Source organism: Megalobrama amblycephala, linkage group LG6 (genome assembly GCF_018812025.1).
Source record: "Megalobrama amblycephala isolate DHTTF-2021 linkage group LG6, ASM1881202v1, whole genome shotgun sequence".
In the NCBI taxonomy this organism is placed as follows: domain Eukaryota; kingdom Metazoa; phylum Chordata; class Actinopteri; order Cypriniformes; family Xenocyprididae; genus Megalobrama; species Megalobrama amblycephala.
In genome coordinates this window covers 39,992,271-40,014,832 of record NC_063049.1, presented here as the reverse complement: position 1 = coordinate 40,014,832, position 22,562 = coordinate 39,992,271, and the positions used below count along the sequence as shown (strand labels likewise).

General features: G+C 38.2%; 1 protein-coding gene across 11 annotated transcripts in view; it reads left to right on the top strand.

Annotated features, from left to right (window-relative positions):
- Positions 1-22,562, top strand: part of tns1b (tensin 1b) — a 320,941-nt gene that overhangs the window by 115,021 nt on the left and 183,358 nt on the right. For 9 of the 11 annotated variants that reach the window (XM_048194585.1, XM_048194584.1, XM_048194582.1 and 6 more), the window contains exon 2: positions 8,047-8,161. In XM_048194585.1, the coding sequence (XP_048050542.1) occupies positions 8,047-8,161 (115 nt within the window). Of the gene's footprint in view, positions 1-5,484; positions 5,641-8,046; positions 8,162-22,562 lie in introns of those variants that run through there. The other 2 variants (XM_048194588.1, XM_048194594.1) reach the window with 2 other exon arrangements.

Here is a 22,562-nt window from a genome sequence, read left to right as displayed (position 1 = left end):
TCAACAGTGCAGTGCATTAAAAAGGCAATTCTTACAATCAATTGAATACATTTTCAGAATTCAGAATTATTTTCTGAAATAAAATTCTATGCATTTAAAAAAAAAAAAAAAAAAATATATATATATATATATATATATATATATATATATATATATTTAAAGATTTGAACAAACAGATTTACTTACATATATAAAATGCTCATTTTAGAAGAAAATTTCATCAAATTTCAATTTCAAAATTTTATGCATTTTGAGGAAAAAAAAAAAAAAAAAAAAAAAAAAAAATATATATATATATATATATATATATATATATATATATATATATATATATATAAAATTTAAAGATTTGAACAAAAATATTTACTTACATATAAAATGCTCATTGCTCATTTTAGAAGAAAATTTCAGATGGCACTTAGAGGCTTTTGCATATATATATAACTCCCCCAAAACGTAATGGAATTTATGAATGAATAATTCATGATACTTATGGAAAATATGGGAAAACATGGAGATTAATATGTTTACTTGGTTCCACCACAAGTCATTAAGTCAAAACTTTTCTGAAAATTGACATGGAAATTTATCTAGACTATATGAAATCAACACGAATACAAAAAACATTTATATGAACCTGAAACTAGATTTTTCCTCCCTTTTTTTTCATCACACGTTTGTATTTCATTGACCCATATAGATTAAGTTGTTCACTAAGAATTCAGAAAACACTACACTCTTAAAAAAATCCGTAAAAATAGGGCACAATGTACTGTATTAATTATTAATAACGGAATTTTCCTTATTTATTTTTTACAGGTGTTTTACCTGTATTTGCGCTTCATTGAGTTGTGTTTTAGGGTTAACGGAAAGGTCTGTAAAATTACTGGATAATGTCCAGGTAATGAGCTGCCAGTACTTTTTCCGTTATTTTACAGATTTATTTTTTACGGTGTATACAATGGCTAACATCCAGTAGACTGCACAATATTGGGAACAGGGAGTGATTTCGGACACTGTTTTTCCTTCTGCAGAAAGAAAGGGCTTTGCAAGGTGACCATATACATTAGGAATGTGTGTGCGCCTTACAGACAGGCCTGCTGGGGCTCCGCGCTCCGATCTGCTGTAGCATGCTGCTTTTAAGAGGATGTGTTTAAGTAACCACTGCTGTAATTTAACATCACTTAAGGGCAGATCTGAATACCCTGGAATGACTTCATTCACATTGTTAATTTACAGATTAAACGCTAAGAGGATTGTAGGTGAATGGCTGTATTTACCACGCCTCACAGGACGCCTACATACACTTTCCCATGATGTTTGGTGGAGTTTCACATGGAGAGACCAATGCTTTCAAACTGTACTAGGACATAAAACCAAATGACCCTACATCTGTTGAGTAGCAGCCTTGATTTACTCAAATTTCAGTCCCGTTCTTAAAACTACACGAATGACATTGCATTATATAACATGTTGAATTGATCATACCAAAGGACTGTTTGAAATGATGTTACTATACTACTCTTCCAAATCTGCAGTCTGCTTCTCTTTCTTACTTACTTTTTGTGCAGTATGTATAAGTACGCATGTATTAGTATGTATAAGCCATCACTGTATCAGTGTATCTATTTATATATAAATATGTGTAGTTGTAACCATCTCTTAGCTCTTTATCATGCTTGAAGAAAAATGTGCACAATCTCGTCTTGTTCTCGTGATCCCAATCTCGTGTCCCGTCTCGTGAGCTAACTGTCTCGTCACACCCCTATAAAATAGCTGTGAATTCCTACATAGTCAACGTCTAGCTAGCATAATTTGTCTCCAGATGTCACTTGTTTTGACCATGTGTCTATATTTTTTTGACACATGCTTTCCTCTCTCCTGAGCAAAATGAGTTTCTGATGGTAACACACCTCATTTTCAGCCTCAGTGCTGATGGCCGCGTGCCCAGTCTGTGTCTTGTTGAGCTGAAAGGATGGAGAGAAAGTGAATGGGTGTCAGAGGGAGTGAGAAACAGAAAGAAAGAAGCTTCTGGGCCTGGTGGATGAAGCTTTCAGTAGCTAAATGAGTAGGCACATTGATACATATGGCTCAGTTAAAGGAATAGTTCACTAAAAATCAGCTTCATGTTGTTCCAAACCCGTGTTACTTCATTTATTCCATGAAACAGCGCTTCCTGTCTGTGTCCGGCCCCACTGCAGCACTGTGAGAATAGAGTGTTATCTTGCTCCTCCAGCTCCTCTAGGAAATGTCTTCCCTTACGTCAAGTTCAAAGAAAGCCATTAAAGAGAATCACAGGTGGCTTTACAGCAGCGTCTCTCTCACACACAGCCCCATCTGGAATCATTGTTGTCCTGTAGTAACCGCATCTGAGACCAGGTGCTGGTGCTTTTAGTGGTACGGTTGTGGGAAAAGCTTTTTGCATGTAGTCAACCAGAAGTCACCAGAAGTGACAGTGTCAGCTAGGCACTTCCTGATTTTGCCATGTTAGATGCATTCCTGGGTCAACATATTTTGTTGATCCTGGAACAACATTCCAGTCAACCAATCTACAGGAATTATTATTTGATGAATAGAAAGTTCAAAAGAACAGCATTTATTTGAAATAGAATCTTTTGTAACATTTTAAATGTTATGGTAGTGTATAATGTTACAAATGCTTTCTATTTCAGATAAAAGATGTTTTGAACTTTCTATTAATCAAAGAATCCTGAAAAAAGACAGCTGTTTTCAACATTGATGATAATAATAATAATAATAATAATAATAATAATAATATGTGTTTCTTGAGCAGCAAATTAGCATATTAGAATGATTTCTGAAAAACATTATTATGAACGTTGAAAACAGTTGTGCTGCTTAATATTTCCTCTTACCTTTATACTTGAAACAAACAATCAAACAAACAAACAAGCAAACAACCAAAAATATATACATATAAAGATGAAAAATACTGAGATAAATTTCTTTAGTGATATAGCCCTGTAGATGGAGCTCTTGACACCTGATCACCTGTGGCTTCCCCCCTTCCTCCTAATCAATGAAGTAATGAGGGCTCTGCATGGATCGGTGTGTTTACGCTGCTGTCTGGGGTCCATGTCCTGCGCTGTCTACTCTTACCCGCCCCACCTCTTCCTCTCATTGGGGTGAGAGGCTGTATTGTGTGGTGTGTGGATTGGTCGTCTGAATGGGCCTGAGTGCCTTTCCCAGGGGCTTAGTGTCTCGGCGAGGGGGCTGTGTATACAGTTACGCAGGCCATGGGAGATGATGTGTGCCCTGCTTCGGGGGCTCGGCCTTTGTGCCAGTCTGAGAGAGTGAGATGAGCCATTTGAAAGGCTGGCAGTGTTTGGGGTGATGGGATTGGGTAATTCGTAACCCCATCTGCTTCAAAAGACTGTGGAAGGTTAGCCAGCCCTCCCCATGATTCCTGCATCCCCAGCCACAACGTTCCATAACAATAACCCATATCCCTGAAGACCCGCATTGTCCTGAAACAATTGCGCAACAGCAGAGCCTGGCCGCATTGTTTGGGCCGTATGTATACGTATGTATTTTCGGAGTAAACAAGGGAGCGTCAGTAGGGGAGTGTGTTATTTATGTTGTGTGCCAAGAATCTTTCTGTCAGTGTTTCTCAGTCTTATTCAGTTTAGCCTCCTGTAGTCCTGTGAATAAAAGCTCACGGGGCCCCGTCTCACTGTCTCGTTCTCCTCTCACACGAGCTCAGATTGAGACATTTTCCTGTCTGGTCTTTTGCATTCTCTCTTTTTTTCTGTTCAGTCTGCTCAGACCAATCATTATAAAGGTTAATACTGTTAATATTGATACCAGTACAGCCAAGGCTTGACATGAACTTTTTTGCTCACCAGCCACTTTGGTTACTGATTTTCAAAGTTACGAGCCACTCAGCATTTTCACTGGCCATGAATTTTGACATTGATACCATGGGGAAAAACTGCCATATAGATATTTTAATATTATCTCATAATTTGGCAGCAGGCATATTAGGCTGCTGTCACTTTAAGACCTGACGCGCGGATCCATTATACTGTTACACATGCGTTTTCTTTCTCAACGGTTTACGTTCACTTAAAACATAACTGACTGTGTTTACGGGAATACTCGCCAAGACCGGCATTTTGACATTATTTTGTGTGTATTTGACTGTTTAAGCATTATAAGCTGTGAAAAAGAACTATATTTTGTATATTTAGAACTATATTTGTGTACATACTTTGAGTGTGAGCACAAAATCTGTGGGAATGAGTAAAATTATTGCAATATGCACAATTCTACACCGAAATTCAAGCCCTGTAACACCAACAATATTCATCAGGAGCGAATGAAACTAATGAGTGAGGGGAGGCGGGTTTGTGTGTCAACTTACTGTCGTAGAGATGAGAGAGAGAGAAAGAGCAACTGGTATTGTGTATCCATTTTCCAGATATTTCTGTATCGATTCGATATGTATCAAAATCAGTATTTTTGACAACACTACATTGCACTTAGTTTGAATTGAATTGACTTGAAATGTATATATTATATATAAATTTTAACCCACCAAATTGGCTAGTAGGAGTGACTGTATTACACGCCACTGCTGAAATCCACTGGTTGGCGGGTGTTGATGTCAAGCCCTGAGTACAGATCAAAATCCCTTTAAGGCAAGTCATTTCACTCGGCGGCCATCTTTGAAACGCCTCTTGGGCATGCAAGTGCAGCTCCTATCTCTTTGAATGGGGAAAGATCACATTCTCCAAAGCTGTTTGCCATGCTTTCAATTAAATTTCATTTTTGAAATCACCAATGAAATCTGACAACAACTCTCTCATAAATTTTGTTTCTAAACGCTCGAATCATGACCAAAAATGATATTTTTATCAAGCTAATGCATGTGTAGTCGTAAGTGCGCGTCTCTATAGGAAGCACGCGTCTGACTGTTTCTATAGGAACCGGAGCTTCTAATGGCCGTTGCAGTGATGCGGTGACTTTACCAATCGACAGTTGGCTCTTATTTTGAAAGCGGGACTTATTCCGCCATATTGCGCGTTGCACTTTCTCCCATTCAAAACAATATGAGTGATGCGTCTTGTGTTATTCTATAGTCTTTGGTACTTTGATACTTCTATTAAATGGAAAGTTAAATTTCTGGGGAGCTGTTTTACATGAAAAATGCATTATTAACATAACAGACTATCAAACTTAATAATTAAAAATCATAGAGCATGATTTAGTATTATTATTACAACAAAAGCTACAATAATATATTTTTATTTTTAATAATAATAATGATATTTAATTATTTATTGTTCGAGGCATAAAGAAGATACATAATTTAATACTGCACTGCTCTGTGTGAATCTAGTGTTCAGATGAGTGGATGGAGAAATAGTTCCTCTCCTACACAACTATTTGCACGGATCTTCCAACTTCCAACGTCAGTAACAGTCAGAAGTATTAATATGTCAAGATTGTATGGCTGCAGAAGATTTGGCATATAGCAAACATGTCATATGGACTACATTTATGGTGCTGTTCTGCTGATTTTTGGTCCTTTTGGACCTTGAAAGTTTTTTCAGAAATTCTCCTTTTGTTTTCCACAAAATCAAGAGAAACTTCATACAGGCTTAGAACAACATGTGGGTGAGTAAATAATGACAGAAATGTAATTTTTTGGGTGAACAATTTTTATATTAGTTCCTTTAAATCCCTGGTTTTCAAACTGAGCTGTACACATACAGTAAGCAGGTGACGGACTGCAGTCTGTATATATCTGTATGTGTAGATTGTGATGGTATGCAGCATCTGTTAAAGACACACGGATCTCAGACTGGGGCTCCTGCCCAGCGCATTGATTGTTTATGGCTAATTAGATTAGGCTAATCACATTAAGTTGGTGCCGAGGCTCGTCCTGACGGAGGAATAGAAATGAGACCGTGTCATTGTTGGCACATAGCCGTCAATGTCACACTGTCCCGTGGAGTTTCATTCCGGTGAGGTCTGCACATAAAGCATCTTTGTCCACATGAAATAAACCCTCAAGCATTGCTTTGCATTGTGGATCATAAAGACATAATGTAGACTGGTAAAAATGTTACAGAATTGAGATGATAGAGCCAATTGAGATGCAGTATAGGTACAGACTCATGTTTACTGTGGCGTTATTTTCCTGAACTAGTTTCAGTCTATAAATCCAGATGGTGTCTTATATTACTGCACTTTAAGGGGGTCTGTCGTATACAGTCATTTCTTCTATATACAGTAGTTCTGATCCATTACATGTATTTTTACAGCAGCTGAAGTTTGCTAAGCTCCTCCCCCTTAGTTACTGTTGCTCAGTTGGGAGTTTGTTGTCCAAATGTCAGAAAACACTGGGCAGCACCAGTGCCAGCTGAACTTCGACCTCCTCTCTGTGCTGCCCCGTCAGCATCACAATATATGAGACACGTGGCATATCAAATCCCTGCCAAGCTAGACTGGCAGTCGTAGGGGAGTGCCACCTACATGGTGCTTAAATCTGCTGAAAATGCTGGGAAATTCAGTTGCACACCAGTGAGCTTTATTGGAGAACAAACATTTATTTATTTATTTAAAATATTTTTTTTAATTTAAATTCATTTTTTAATTATGTTAAGCATCACATCCAGTTTTTTTCTGAAATTATTCATGTTATACAACCCTATATGTTCCATCTAAAACAATTTATGCATTTTATTTTATGTGATCCTTTGACAGTACCAGTGTTATTTCAGTATCATTGATATATACTGTAGTTTTTATTAATATTTTGAATGTTTTTTTCTTTTATATTTTCTGTTTTCATTTTAATTTTCATTAAAGTTTTAGTAATTTAGTTGTCTCCCCCCCCCATTTGTATTAGTTTTCTGTAATATGTCTATATGGCCATGGCCATTATCTGAAATAAAATAAGTTTTTATTTTATTATTTATTTTATTTTATTTTACTTTACTTTATTTTAGTTTTTATTATTTATTTAATTTAATTTTGTTTTGCTTTTTGATATTTTGTTTTTATTTTATTTAGTGCTTGTTTTGTTTTTGTTTTGCTTTGCTTTGTTTTATTTTATTTTAGTTTAGTTTAGTTTTGTTTTAGATTAGTTCATTTTATTTTATTTCAGTGAACAAAATGGTTTTAGTTTACTATAATAACCCTGAACTGTACTGCTATTTTTCAGTCATGTATGTCTATTGTTTATTTTTCAGTTTTAGTTATTTTAGTACATCAAGTTAAACTTAATGAAAATGAGAAATATTGCCTTGGCAACTAGCTGAAATAAAATAAGTTTTAATTTAATTTAATTTAATTTAATTTAATTTAATTGGTAACACTTTACAAGGGTTCAATTTTAATTTTATTAGTTTAGTTAATTTCATTTCAATTAACTAAATGGTTTTAGTTAACTATAATAACCCTGAACTGTACTACTATCTTTCAGTTTTTTTCAGTCATGTAATCTTTTGTAACTTCTTGTACAGCATTGTTTTTTTACTGCACATTATCAACAAATTAATTTATTTAACCTGCTCAAATCTCTTGCTTAACACTTAAACATTAAATGCAGGCAGGAAAAAGAAACGTCAGACATCATTATGGATAATGAAAACATGAAGGGCTAAAACAGGGGGTCCGTTCAGGGGAGCACAGCCCATCTGAGCCTGTCAGAACCAAATGTGCAGTTCCAGCTTACATAACACACCTGCAGCAGCCCAAATCCTGTCCATGTCTCTTGTTTTTGGATGGCCCTTCTCTCCCCCCTCGCTCCTACTGAGGGTGAAGCGCGGGGGGCCTCAGTCATACCTAAACGCAGCTGCACCATTCCCAAATAAGGTTCTCTGTTTCATCGAGATGGTCTGGGTTAAATTTTCAAAAGAACAAAGCGTTCTCGACATTTTGTTTTTCCGTAGATAAGCTGCTTCTCTCGGACATGCACACACAAAGAAGAAAATAAATATACATGTAATTGACTAAGATAAGATTATTTTTTGTTATGATATGTCTATAATATTCCTTGTTTCTTTCCCACTGCAGCCTGAAGAGTTTGAAGCAGTCCACTCCCACACCTTCCGGCTGAAGACGTTCAAGAAGGGGAAGCACTGCGGCGTGTGCAAGCAGACTGTAAACAATGAGGGTCTCATCTGCAGAGGTCAGTCCAGGGGAGGGTGGACCGCCTGTGGGGTGTCTTGCACTAGGGACATCTGTCCGTCCCAGCATCTGATGAGAGCTAATGGAAAAAGGTCAAGATGTTTGTGAGGGTGGCAGCTGCTCCCAGTGACCAGTCGGTCAGTTCCTCTAATAAAACATAATCATTAACCTGATTAGGCCAGTGAGGGACAGTGTGTGGCGCTACACGCAGAGCTTCTACCACAGAAGGCCTGTTGGCCACTGGAGATGACATCATCGCCTGTGTGACTTCAGGCGCAAAACAGAGTGAAAGAGCCACACAAGTTTCCCATTAAGACAGGATGGTTGGGGTGGATATTCACCTGTTTTGAGTCCCGCTGTGGTGAAGATTCAGCCAGAATGGAATGTCAGCCTCCATCATGGGAAATCTAGAAGTTAAAGCCTGTTTATGCTTGACGTTTTTGCATTAACACCAGGGTCCGTCATCATTAGGGTCGTTTCTAGAGGGGACGTGATCAGAAGTGCAAATATCATTCATTTTTTCTTAATTTTTGTCAGTGTGCGCAAAAGTATTTAGTCTTCCACAGACAGATTTAACCCTCTTGGGTCTGAGGATTTTTGGGGCCCTGGAGAAGTTTTGACATGCCCTGACATTTTTGTGCTTTTTTCAGTTGTTCATAAACATATTAATGACAAAAGTGTCATTACACTGTATTCAGCACAAACTAGGCTACCATAATATGTGAGGAACATGTATGTACATGTTTGTGTTTTTGAAGGAATAACGTTTATGCGTGGTTATTGAAAAAACAAAAAACTTAAGTCACTGAAATAAGGACAGAAAAAAATTCTGGATATTGGAGGTTGTAGACTAGAGTTTTTGCTTCAAAATGATGTAAAAATTATCCTGCCTACTCATTCATATAAAACAAGAGAGATTTAAATTTTCTAAGACATTTTTTGTCAAGAAACACAGTATGCGTGGAGGCGTGAATAATCATGAATAATGCTGTTTGAATAATCATCATGAATAAATGGCCACTGTTGAACCACTCAGTGCAGACCACTTTCTTCTGCTGAATAGTTAGGCTCATATAGGGTCAACAGTAATGGTAAAAAGTGTTCAGGCTTGAAACTGTGAAGGCAGTATTTGTCTGGTTGGCCGGGGTTCTGGCAAACCAGGTCTCCATTTCTCCACTTCACCGCTTTATTATCATCTGTTACATAAAACCGAGCAGTGCCAGCAGAAACTCAAGTATCAAGAAAGGGATTTGCTGTTAAACATTCGTTAGAGACGTCTGATGCTCAAGGACTGCAGAAATATTCAGATTCAACTCCAGAACAGGTCCTGCACAAAACAAGGCATGTTTCAGGTTCAATACACATTAAAGTTTAAATTTAAAATAATTTTAAAATAAAAAGAAACTACTTCTTGGTGCTGTACTGTAACCATATACAAAGGGAGAATGAATAGTTGTATCTGAGGTGGTTTTTACCATTAGCCTTTTAAAGGGGACATATTATGAAAATCTGACTTTTTCCGTGTTTAAGTGCTATAATTGGGTCCCGGGTGCATCTAACAACCCAGAAAACATGAAAAAGGACAACCCAGTAACTTTGTTTTGGCAAGCCTTTCTCTGCAAGCATGTGAAAAAACGAGCCGCTCAGATTTTGCTCCCCTTGCGACATAGGAAGGGGATCTTATAATATTACCGCCTCTTAATCTGCACGTTTCTTCCCATGGCGCCGCCATTTAATTTCCGCAACCAACAACGGTGTACCAGTTCTAACACTATGGCAAATGTTCGAGCAAAGCATGCTAACCGTTCTGTCGTTGGCTGCACAGACGAGCACTGAACGCTATTTAGAGTGTCATTAGCTTGGATAGCCTGCAAGTTGACCCTGGCAAGCTCGATTGCTAAAAAAAGTAACATTTCTGTCCAAGCAATATTTTGGAAAAAATATTGGATCATTCACAGCATTTGATAGGAATCATAAACCTTAGCCTGGTGTGTATTATGGCTCTGTTTGGCAAACAGGTACACTATGTATAGTGGGCGTTCATACGGGCTTTGCACAAAAGATTAACCTGACGACACATGCTCTTTGATGAGTTGAATCAACTCCACAGCAACTACATAAATTTATCCACTAACCATTCAGAAACGTCCAGTTTCATTCTAAAAGTTGAAGCTGACAGAGAGCAGCAGCTCATTTGCATTTAAAGGGACACACAAACGGTGTGTTTTTGCTCACACTCAAATAGGGGCAAATTTGACAAGCTATAATAAATGATCCGTGGGGTATTTTGAGCTGAAACTTCAGACACATTCTGGGGACACCAGAGACTTATATTACATCTTGTGAAAAGAGTCATAATAGGTCCTCTTTAATGAATTTTATTTATTTAAATTCATTTATTTAAATATATTTTATTATATATTTATTTATTCTTAATAAAAATATTTATAATATAATCTAATTGAATTATTATGAAATAAATACTATTTTCTTACTCTTCTCTTCTCTTGCATTTTCTGTAGTTGAGTGATTGAATGCTCTATAGTGCTGTCCACTATATTGTTGTTTACTGATTTTTGTATTTTTGTGTTTTTTGACTGTGACAGTTGATTTATTTACTTCCAGTCAATGTATCCATTTCATCCACAGCTATTGCTTTAAAAATCCATAGTTATTTAAACAATCAAGTCATCATGGGGATTTATTAGCCTTGAGCGATGTCTGTATCAAAGTTGATTGTTGTGTTTTCTGTATTCATATACAGTGCACATCTGCAGTCTGTGGTATGCTCAAAGCCTTTAGCACTTGATGTTTTGATTGTTCAGATGATCTTGGTTAATGATTTCCATTCAGTATGATAGATCTGTCATTGTCACGTGTCTCTGGGGAGTTTGTCCCATCTAAGTAGGACTGAGTCATTGAGTTAGAGACGGTTAAGACTATTAGCTGATTGTGTGAGCTGTTAAATAGCTGCTTTCTCCAGTCCATGTCCATCACAACACAAAGGGGAGAGTCCTTCTTAGTGAACTTTGATGGCTATGGGCTTTGAGATGGAAAGGACAGGACGGGACAGGACAGAGATTTATGGTCCTCTTTGTGGATGGATTGGCAAATGGTTGATGCTTTGAATTGCCGTCAAGTGACTTGATGTCACAACTATGAAGTGATGCAATGCAGCAACTTTACATGCATTAGTGATATACTAGTTGATTTCTCTGATTTCACTGATTTCTCATTTTTAATTATGATGAACCAGCTGTTTTCAGTTGATGACTGAACAGAACTTCACTAAACATTACTTGTAGCATGCCTCCGATCCAATAATGGCAATAAGTTTTATGCTTTATTAATTTTGATAAGGAACAAAGTGTAAGCTTTCAATTCTATCGATTTTATAATGAAATTCAAACAATATATTTCATACATTTCTCTTAATTGTTGCGTGACAGATCACTGTTGCCGCCTCAGTTCAAGCGGCATGTGAAACGATCATCTCTTCCTCTTTACTACTAGTTATAGCAGGAAATAAGCATGAATGAACATCAGAAGGTATGTTGCATACAATCGCTCAATCAGTGTTTCAATTGGTGAAATACGTCAATAAAACCACTTGTAAACAATGTCACAAAATGTTACATTTATCTCAGAAAAGACATTCAGTGTTCATAGCTTGTTAGTTAGCTTGAAAAAATAACTATAGAGAGGAGCATTTTTGCCAAATGCATTATATTACATATTCACTATATTTTTACTTAACCTGTTGTCTTCATTATTTAATGTGTTTGTCTGAATCTGTCATGAAAACAAGTTTTATTACAGTCATTGTTTAATTTTTATATTTCAACAACAAATTGGAATAGAAACATAATGATTATATCATTATAAAGTTATAAATAATAAAATGTGCAATTTAAATGTTTATATGCAGCTCAGTTTTGATTTGAGTGTTGGTTATTAAATAAATGTGATTAATTGATTATTAAATAAACTTCATTTTTGGTTTTGGTTTTCTTCTAAATGAAAACTTTTGGTGCATCACTAATATGTACAGAATGTGTATATATTTTACTGGTCAGTGTGAATATCTCTTTAAAAGGCAGCAAATACTTCACTAATCCTTAAAGTCTATGTACTAGTCTATGTGAGTATAAACTGATCGTTTGGGCATATTGGCTTGACATGATCTTTTAGTAGATCATTGTAATTGCCTCCATCTGAGCTGATATATATATATATATATATATATGAATTGTCTCTGTTTGAGTAAACTTTGTTTGAAATAAACCATACCTGCACTTAAAAGCCTTAAGAAGATAAGCATCCTGCCATGATGCTCATAAACGAATGTAGTTTTACCGCAGGCAGCTGTGTCCCATCTAATCGTAAATAAAACGTTTATTCCGCAGCCCTGATCACAGTCGAGCTCTTGACATGAGAACAGCAGGTCAGACTGAATTCAGCTGCAAAATGAATATGGGTTGTTGTCATTTTTAGTGCTTGAATTAATTGCAGACATGTGGATTAGGTTTTTAAAGGCTTTCTTGTGATCAGAGATGGCACTTCAAATAAGTGCCATTTACGAGTTATCTGCTGTTTGTAACCAAAGGACATCTATCTATTTTGCTATGGAAAAAATATGTCATATTTATCCATTGCAAAATCGTTAAAATGTTATATAATATCAGGGGCATTTCCTCTGAGGAGGAAAAATAGGCAGTGTCTCAAAAAGCAAAAAAACAAAAACGTGATAATCGATAAAATAATTGATATTACAAAAATAAAATGCAATGCAAATATTACAAAATGTGACATTAAAAGGTGTAAAGGTCACTTGTTTTTATAAAATATACTGTCCAACAGCGACACCCAAAGGCGTCTCTGTTGCCTCCCCTGAGCCCATTGACTTTAAACAGATCCCCTAAAACTTGTGCTGGGTTTAGTGAGGGGTAACTGAGAATAATTGGAGGAAAGTCATGAGAGGAGGCAATGCCTCCATCATACTATGATTGGATATGATCAGTTATGATTGGATTTGATTGGTTTGTGCGATAAATCCCGCCTTTTGATTTTGTGCGCATTCTCGAATCGGCCTGAATGAAGACAATGATGGCGTTAATGGGAAGACTAATTAAAAAGTAAGTAAACAACTCAGACTTAGAAATCACCGCTTTGTCATGTCAAAATAAAACTTGAAAAGACCGGAAAACATGATGACTGTGGGGATGTTAGTGAGCAAACAGCTTGGTGAAATTTAAGGGTACATCTTTGTGTCCATTTTGGAATAAATGTAAGAATGTGTAAAAACACTAACTTGATGAAATGTATACGTAGTTTTAATAAATAGAACATCACATAGTATAAAAATACAAAATAGAATTGTATTTGGTCTTTTTTTATGTATATATACATAAAAATATACATATGCATGTATAAAATTGAGGACTTTGCCTCATTTTAAAATACCACTGCACAACACAGTCTTTGGGTTCTTATGCTTGTGAGTCGCTAGACAAGGAAGGAAGTGAAACTAATCTGAGTTTAACTAGTTTTATCCTTTAGTTTTTAGTCTGAATGGACAAATTAAAAGCCAAATAAAATCATCATGATGTTCAAAATAATGTTAGCTGTGTCTTCACTGTTCATAGAATAAGCTGTATGTCCAGCAGTCGTAGTTTGGCAAAGTGGAGCAGCAACTCACTGGACAGAGAAGAGCGGCCTGCGTTCAGAACGAGGACAGAATGCACCGTGCGCCCCCCTTTTCGAGCCCCCTGCCCTGTAACATGATCTCATCTGATTATTTTCATTCCAGCCGATCACAGTGTTGGACGCGTTTCCCTGCGAGAGTGAAACCAGCCCGCCTGACTCTGTCATGACTCACTATTGTTCCTCGTTTGCTTTTCAATGCCATCAATTGATCTGGCGTGTCTTCGCGCCAGCATAAACACCTCAGGCGCAGCGCCGAAGTGACCCAGAGATATGAAACGATGTTGAAGGGAAACGTGTGCGTAAAAATAGCCTTTTCTGTGGTTTCATTAGCATTCCATCTCTGCCTCTGGACATTGAGACTGTTTTCCTTTTCCAGAGAGAAATGCAAAATCTCCCCTGATCACCCTCAGGGGTGCGGGTTGCTTTTGAAGAGACTGATGATGCGGTGGATTTGTGTGAGTGTGTGTTTGCACTTGCATGTGTTTGCCATGTGTGCATACACAATCCAACAGTCCAAGCCAGATTACACAAAGGACTCCATCCACCAAATAAGTGAACATATGTCTTTAAAAGGCAAAGTGTATGCCTCGTGTTGTGGCGGTTATGTTGAAGTAGCATACTATAGTACTCTTACTGTTACTGCAGTATGAAAATCCAGGCGATTTGCGGCATTTGTTGAAATGTGCAATATACATATTACATAATAATACATTATTACACTTACAGATCAAAGCATTCCCATTGGGAGCGTGCTGTGGAGTGTTGCGTCCCTTCAACCGAAATGAAAATGCCTCACTCCTGGATGTGTGAATCCACTATGGAGCATCAGTATTGCACTTTCACGTTGTGGGGTACTTTGCAGGCAGTGGCAAACAAGAAAGGAGCAGAGTGTATAAATGTGTGAGTTTTTAGCTTTATTTTCTATGGTGGCCTAGTAGTGCACAACATAATGAAATTAAAAAAGCAAACATAAGTTCACAACACAATGAAGTAAAGCCACAACACAACAGAAACAAGCCACAGCACAATGAAATCAAGCAACAACACAACGAAATAAAGCCACAACACAACAGAAACAAGCCACAGCACAATGAAATCAAGCCACAGCACAACGAAATCAAGCAACAACACAACGAAATAAAGCCACAACACAACGGAAACAAGCCACGACAAAAAAAAAAAAAGCCACAACACAACGAAATCAAGCCACAACACAACGAAATAAAGCCACAACATAAAGGAAAAACAAGCCACGGCAAAACAAAATCAAGCCACAACACAATGAAATAAAGCCACAACACAACAAGTGGTTAAAACCAATAATTTGTATTCATTTCAATGACTTTGTTTTAACATTTGAAAAAAGAAATGTTCAAATTCCAAAACTTGTTAGTTCCTGTTGGTAAGACTGACTTACTACAGGTGACATTTTGTCAATACCTCCCTTCATGTACTTACAAAAAACTTAAAAAAAAATTACTTTCAGGAAAAAATCACTGTAATTCACCAAAAGGCCCCCCATACCCCCCCCCCCCCCCATTTCATGTCGATATACAGGGGTTACATACTGTTAAAGCTAATCATGGTATTGATGATATCACTTCCGACTCTATAGAACATTTGGCAAGGAAAATTAACTTTACTGTGCTCTGAGAGCCCCCTACTGGTCGGGAGCATTTCCGTGGTGTTGTGGCTTTATTTCATTGTGTTGTGGCTTTATTCCGTTGTGTTGTGGCTCGATTTCGTTGTATTGTGACTTGTTTCTGTTGTGTTTTGGTTTGATTTCGTTGTGGCTTGATTTCGTTGTGTTGTGGCTCGATTTCGTTGTGGCTTGATTTCGTGTCTTGTGGCTTGATTTCATTGTGTTGGCTTGATTTTGTTGTGTTGTGGCTCCATTTCATTGTGTTGTGGCTTGATTTCGTTGTGTTGTGGCTTGATTCCGTTGTGTTGTGGCTTGATTTCATTGTGTTGTGGCTTGATTTCGTAGTGTTGTGGCTTGATTTCGTTGTGTTGGCTCGATTTCGTTGTGTTGTGGCTTGATTTCGTTGTGTTGTGGCTTGATTTCGTTGTGGCTTGATTTCGTAGTGTTGTGGCTTGATTTCGTTGTGTTGTGGCTTGATTTCATAGTGTTGTGGCTTAATTTCGTAGTGTTGTGGCTTGATTTTGTAGTGGCTTGATTTTGTAGTGTTGTGGCTTGATTTCGTAGTGTTGTGGCTTGATTTCGTAGTGTTGTGGCTTGATTTCGTAGTGTTGTGGCTTGATTTTGTAGTGGCTTGATTTTGTAGTGTTGTGGCTTGATTTCGTAGTGTTGTGGCTTGATTTCGTAGTGGCTTGATTTTGTAGTGTTGTGGCTTGATTTCGTAGTGTTGTGGCTTGATTTCGTAGTGTTGTGGCTTGATTTCGTTGTGGCTTGATTTCGTAGTGTTGTGGCTTGATTTCATTGTGGCTTGATTTCGTAGTGTTGTGGCTTGATTTCGTTGTGGCTTGATTTCGTAGTGTTGTGGCTTGATTTCGTTGTGTTGGCTTGATTTCGTTGTGTTGTGGCTCCATTTCATTGTGTTGTGGCTCCATTTCGTTGTGTTGTGGCTTGATTTCGTTGTGTTGTGGCTTGATTTCGTTGTGGCTTGATTTCGTTGTGGCTTGATTTCGTTGTGTTGTGGCTCCATTTCATTATGTTGTGGCTCGATTTCGTTGTGTTGTGGCTTGATTTCGTAGTGTTGTGGCTTGATTTCGTAGTGTTGTGGCTTGATTTCGTAGTGTTGTGGCTTGATTTCGTAGTGGCTTGATTTTGTAGTGTTGTGGCTTGATTTCGTAGTGGCTTGATTTTGTAGTGTTGTGGCTTGATTTCGTAGTGTTGTGGCTTGATTTCGTAGTGTTGTGGCTTGATTTCGTTGTGGCTTGATTTCGTAGTGTTGTGGCTTGATTTCATTGTGGCTTGATTTCATTGTGGCTTGATTTCGTAGTGTTGTGGCTTGATTTCGTTGTGGCTTGATTTCGTAGTGTTGTGGCTTGATTTCGTTGTGGCTTGATTTCGTTGTGTTGTGGCTTGATTTCGTTGTGTTGTGGCTTGATTCCGTAGTGTTGTGGCTTGATTTCGTTGTGTTGGCTTGATTTCGTTGTGTTGTGGCTCCATTTCATTGTGTTGTGGCTCCATTTCGTTGTGTTGTGGCTTGATTTCGTTGTGTTGTGGCTTGATTTCGTTGTGGCTTGATTTCGTTGTGGCTTGATTTCGTTGTGTTGTGGCTCCATTTCATTATGTTGTGGCTCGATTTCGTTGTGTTGTGGCTTGATTTCGTAGTGTTGTGGCTTGATTTCGTAGTGTTGTGGCTTGATTTCATTGTGTTGTGGCTTGATTTCGTAGTGTTGTGGCTTGATTTCGTTGTGTTGGCTCGATTTCGTTGTGTTGTGGCTTGATTTCGTTGTGTTGTGGCTTGATTTCGTTGTGGCTTGATTTCGTAGTGTTGTGGCTTGATTTCGTTGTGTTGTGGCTTGATTTCATAGTGTTGTGGCTTAATTTCGTAGTGTTGTGGCTTGATTTTGTAGTGGCTTGATTTTGTAGTGTTGTGGCTTGATTTCGTAGTGTTGTGGCTTGATTTCGTAGTGTTGTGGCTTGATTTCGTAGTGTTGTGGCTTGATTTCGTAGTGTTGTGGCTTGATTTTGTAGTGGCTTGATTTTGTAGTGTAGTGTTTACTTCATTGTGTACTTCAACACAATGAAGTAAAGCCACAACACAACAGAAACAAGCCACAGCACAATGAAATCAAGCAACAACACAACGAAATAAAGCCACAACACAACAGAAACAAGCCACAGCACAATGAAATCAAGCCACAGCACAACGAAATCAAGCAACAACACAACGAAATAAAGCCACAACACAACGGAAACAAGCCACGACAAAAAAAAATCAAGCCACAACACAACGAAATCAAGCCACAACACAACGAAATAAAGCCACAACATAAAGGAAAAACAAGCCACGGCAAAACAAAATCAAGCCACAACACAATGAAATAAAGCCACAACACAACAAGTGGTTAAAACCAATAATTTGTATTCATTTCAATGACTTTGTTTTAACATTTGAAAAAAGAAATGTTCAAATTCCAAAACTTGTTAGTTCCTGTTGGTAAGACTGACTTACTACAGGTGACATTTTGTCAATACCTCCCTTCATGTACTTACAAAAAACTTAAAAAAAAATTACTTTCAGGAAAAAATCACTGTAATTCACCAAAAGGCCCCCCATACCCCCCCCCCCCCCCATTTCATGTCGATATACAGGGGTTACATACTGTTAAAGCTAATCATGGTATTGATGATATCACTTCCGACTCTATAGAACATTTGGCAAGGAAAATTAACTTTACTGTGCTCTGAGAGCCCCCTACTGGTCGGGAGCATTTCCGTGGTGTTGTGGCTTTATTTCATTGTGTTGTGGCTTTATTCCGTTGTGTTGTGGCTCGATTTTGTTGTATTGTGACTTGTTTCTGTTGTGTTTTGGTTTGATTTCGTTGTGGCTTGATTTCGTTGTGTTGTGGCTCGATTTCGTTGTGGCTTGATTTCGTGTCTTGTGGCTTGATTTCATTGTGTTGGCTTGATTTTGTTGTGTTGTGGCTCCATTTCATTGTGTTGTGGCTTGATTTCGTTGTGTTGTGGCTTGATTCCGTTGTGTTGTGGCTTGATTTCATTGTGTTGTGGCTTGATTTCGTAGTGTTGTGGCTTGATTTCGTTGTGTTGGCTCGATTTCGTTGTGTTGTGGCTTGATTTCGTTGTGTTGTGGCTTGATTTCGTTGTGGCTTGATTTCGTAGTGTTGTGGCTTGATTTCGTTGTGTTGTGGCTTGATTTCATAGTGTTGTGGCTTAATTTCGTAGTGTTGTGGCTTGATTTTGTAGTGGCTTGATTTTGTAGTGTTGTGGCTTGATTTCGTAGTGTTGTGGCTTGATTTCGTAGTGTTGTGGCTTGATTTCGTAGTGTTGTGGCTTGATTTCGTAGTGTTGTGGCTTGATTTTGTAGTGGCTTGATTTTGTAGTGTTGTGGCTTGATTTCGTAGTGTTGTGGCTTGATTTCGTAGTGGCTTGATTTTGTAGTGTTGTGGCTTGATTTCGTAGTGTTGTGGCTTGATTTCGTAGTGTTGTGGCTTGATTTCGTTGTGGCTTGATTTCGTAGTGTTGTGGCTTGATTTCATTGTGGCTTGATTTCGTAGTGTTGTGGCTTGATTTCGTTGTGGCTTGATTTCGTAGTGTTGTGGCTTGATTTCGTTGTGTTGGCTTGATTTCGTTGTGTTGTGGCTTGATTTCGTTGTGTTGTGGCTTGATTTCGTTGTGTTGTGGCTTGATTCCGTAGTGTTGTGGCTTGATTTCGTTGTGTTGGCTTGATTTCGTTGTGTTGTGGCTCCATTTCATTGTGTTGTGGCTCCATTTCGTTGTGTTGTGGCTTGATTTCGTTGTGTTGTGGCTTGATTTCGTTGTGGCTTGATTTCGTTGTGGCTTGATTTCGTTGTGTTGTGGCTCCATTTCATTATGTTGTGGCTCGATTTCGTTGTGTTGTGGCTTGATTTCGTAGTGTTGTGGCTTGATTTCGTAGTGTTGTGGCTTGATTTCGTAGTGTTGTGGCTTGATTTCGTAGTGGCTTGATTTTGTAGTGTTGTGGCTTGATTTCGTAGTGGCTTGATTTTGTAGTGTTGTGGCTTGATTTCGTAGTGTTGTGGCTTGATTTCGTAGTGTTGTGGCTTGATTTCGTTGTGGCTTGATTTCGTAGTGTTGTGGCTTGATTTCATTGTGGCTTGATTTCATTGTGGCTTGATTTCGTAGTGTTGTGGCTTGATTTCGTTGTGGCTTGATTTCGTAGTGTTGTGGCTTGATTTCGTTGTGGCTTGATTTCGTTGTGTTGTGGCTTGATTTCGTTGTGTTGTGGCTTGATTCCGTAGTGTTGTGGCTTGATTTCGTTGTGTTGGCTTGATTTCGTTGTGTTGTGGCTCCATTTCATTGTGTTGTGGCTCCATTTCGTTGTGTTGTGGCTTGATTTCGTTGTGTTGTGGCTTGATTTCGTTGTGGCTTGATTTCGTTGTGGCTTGATTTCGTTGTGGCTTGATTTCGTTGTGTTGTGGCTCCATTTCATTATGTTGTGGCTCGATTTCGTTGTGTTGTGGCTTGATTTCGTAGTGTTGTGGCTTGATTTCGTAGTGTTGTGGCTTGATTTCATTGTGTTGTGGCTTGATTTCGTAGTGTTGTGGCTTGATTTCGTTGTGTTGGCTCGATTTCGTTGTGTTGTGGCTTGATTTCGTTGTGTTGTGGCTTGATTTCGTTGTGGCTTGATTTCGTAGTGTTGTGGCTTGATTTCGTTGTGTTGTGGCTTGATTTCATAGTGTTGTGGCTTAATTTCGTAGTGTTGTGGCTTGATTTTGTAGTGGCTTGATTTTGTAGTGTTGTGGCTTGATTTCGTAGTGTTGTGGCTTGATTTCGTAGTGTTGTGGCTTGATTTCGTAGTGTTGTGGCTTGATTTCGTAGTGTTGTGGCTTGATTTTGTAGTGGCTTGATTTTGTAGTGTTGTGGCTTGATTTCGTAGTGTTGTGGCTTGATTTCGTAGTGGCTTGATTTTGTAGTGTTGTGGCTTGATTTCGTAGTGTTGTGGCTTGATTTCGTAGTGGCTTGATTTTGTAGTGTTGTGGCTTGATTTCGTAGTGGCTTGATTTTGTAGTGTTGTGGCTTGATTTCGTAGTGTTGTGGCTTGATTTCGTTGTGGCTTGATTTCGTAGTGTTGTGGCTTGATTTCATTGTGGCTTGATTTCATTGTGGCTTGATTTCGTAGTGTTGTGGCTTGATTTCGTTGTGGCTTGATTTCGTAGTGTTGTGGCTTGATTTCGTTGTGGCTTGATTTCGTTGTGTTGTGGCTTGATTTCGTTGTGTTGTGGCTTGATTCCGTAGTGTTGTGGCTTGATTTCGTTGTGTTGGCTTGATTTCGTTGTGTTGTGGCTCCATTTCATTGTGTTGTGGCTCCATTTCGTTGTGTTGTGGCTTGATTTCGTTGTGTTGTGGCTTGATTTCGTTGTGGCTTGATTTCGTTGTGGCTTGATTTCGTTGTGTTGTGGCTCCATTTCATTATGTTGTGGCTCGATTTCGTTGTGTTGTGGCTTGATTTCGTAGTGTTGTGGCTTGATTTCGTAGTGTTGTGGCTTGATTTCGTTATGGCTTGATTTCGTAGTGTTGTGGCTTGATTTCGTAGTGTTGTGGCTTGATTTCGTTGTGGCTTGATTTCGTAGTGTTGTGGCTTGATTTCGTTGTGGCTTGATTTCGTAGTGTTGTGGCTTGATTTCGTTGTGGCTTGATTTCGTTGTGGCTTGATTTCATTGTGGCTTGATTTTGTAGTGTTGTGGCTTGATTTCGTAGTGTTGTGGCTTGATTTCGTTGTGGCTTGATTTCGTTGTGTTGGCTTGATTTCATTGTGTTGTGGCTCCATTTCATTGTGACTTGTTTCCGATGTGTTATGGTTCGATTTCGTTGTGTTGTGGCTTGATTTCGTTGTGTTGTGGCTTTATTTCGTTGTGTTGTGGCTCGATTTCGTTGTATTGTGGCTCGATTTCGTTGCGTTGTGGCTCGATTGCGTTGTGTTGTGGCTCGATTGCGTTGTGTTGTGGCTTGATTTTGTTGTGGCTTGATTTCGTTGTGTTGCGGCTTGATTTCGTTGTGTTGTGGCTCCATTTCATTGTGACTTGTTTCCAATGTGTTGTGGTTCAATTTCGTTGTGCTGTGGCTTGATTTCGTTGTGTTGTGGCTCCATTTCATTGTGACTTGTTTCCAATGTGTTGTGGTTCAATTTCGTTGTGCTGTGGCTTGATTTCGTTGTGTTGTGGCTCCATTTCGTTGTGACTTGTTTCCGATGTGTTGTGGCTCGATTGCGTTGTGTTGTGACTTGTTTCCGTTGTGTTGTGACTCAATTTTGTTGTGTTGTGGCTTGATTCTGTTGTATTGTGAACTTATGTTTGCTTTTTATTGTTGTGTTGTGCACTACTGGGCCACTGTAATTTTCAGTTCAAAGCCTCATAAAATTTGTAGCTATAGAGATGTTATTGCAAACAAGACCACCCTTTTTCGTATGTCGAATACGTAAGGCGTAGGGCGTAGCATATGTGTTTTGAACTGTGAGAGGCATTACACTTTCTTCGTAAGTTAAATATGGAAGGCGGTCTGGTGGAAGCTAGATATTTTACTTTATAACTTGTTAAATATGGATATTTTTCTTACACTAATGCATCACTTCGCTTCAGAAGGCCTTTATTATCCCCCCGGAGCCGTGTGGAGTATGTTTATGATGGATGGATGCACTTTCTTGAGCTTCAAACTCGTTGGTCCCGTTCACTGCCATTATAAAGCTTGGATGCATCAGGATATTTATTAATATGACTCCGATTGTGTTCATCAGAAAGAAGAAAGTCATATACACCTAGGATGGCTTGAGGGTGAGTAAATCTTGGGGTAATTTTCATTTTAAAGTGAACTAATCCTTTAAGATATTAAGAAGGCTTTTCAATTCTATGTATGTCATATTGTATCTTGAATATAAGTGCGAACTCTACAACAATTAAAAATATATATAGATAAATCCTTTGATAACTAGTCTTAATATCTTATGCAGTGCTGCTTGTCAAGTACATTTTTGAAAGGATTTTTTTTTTTTTTTTTTTTTTTTAGATAT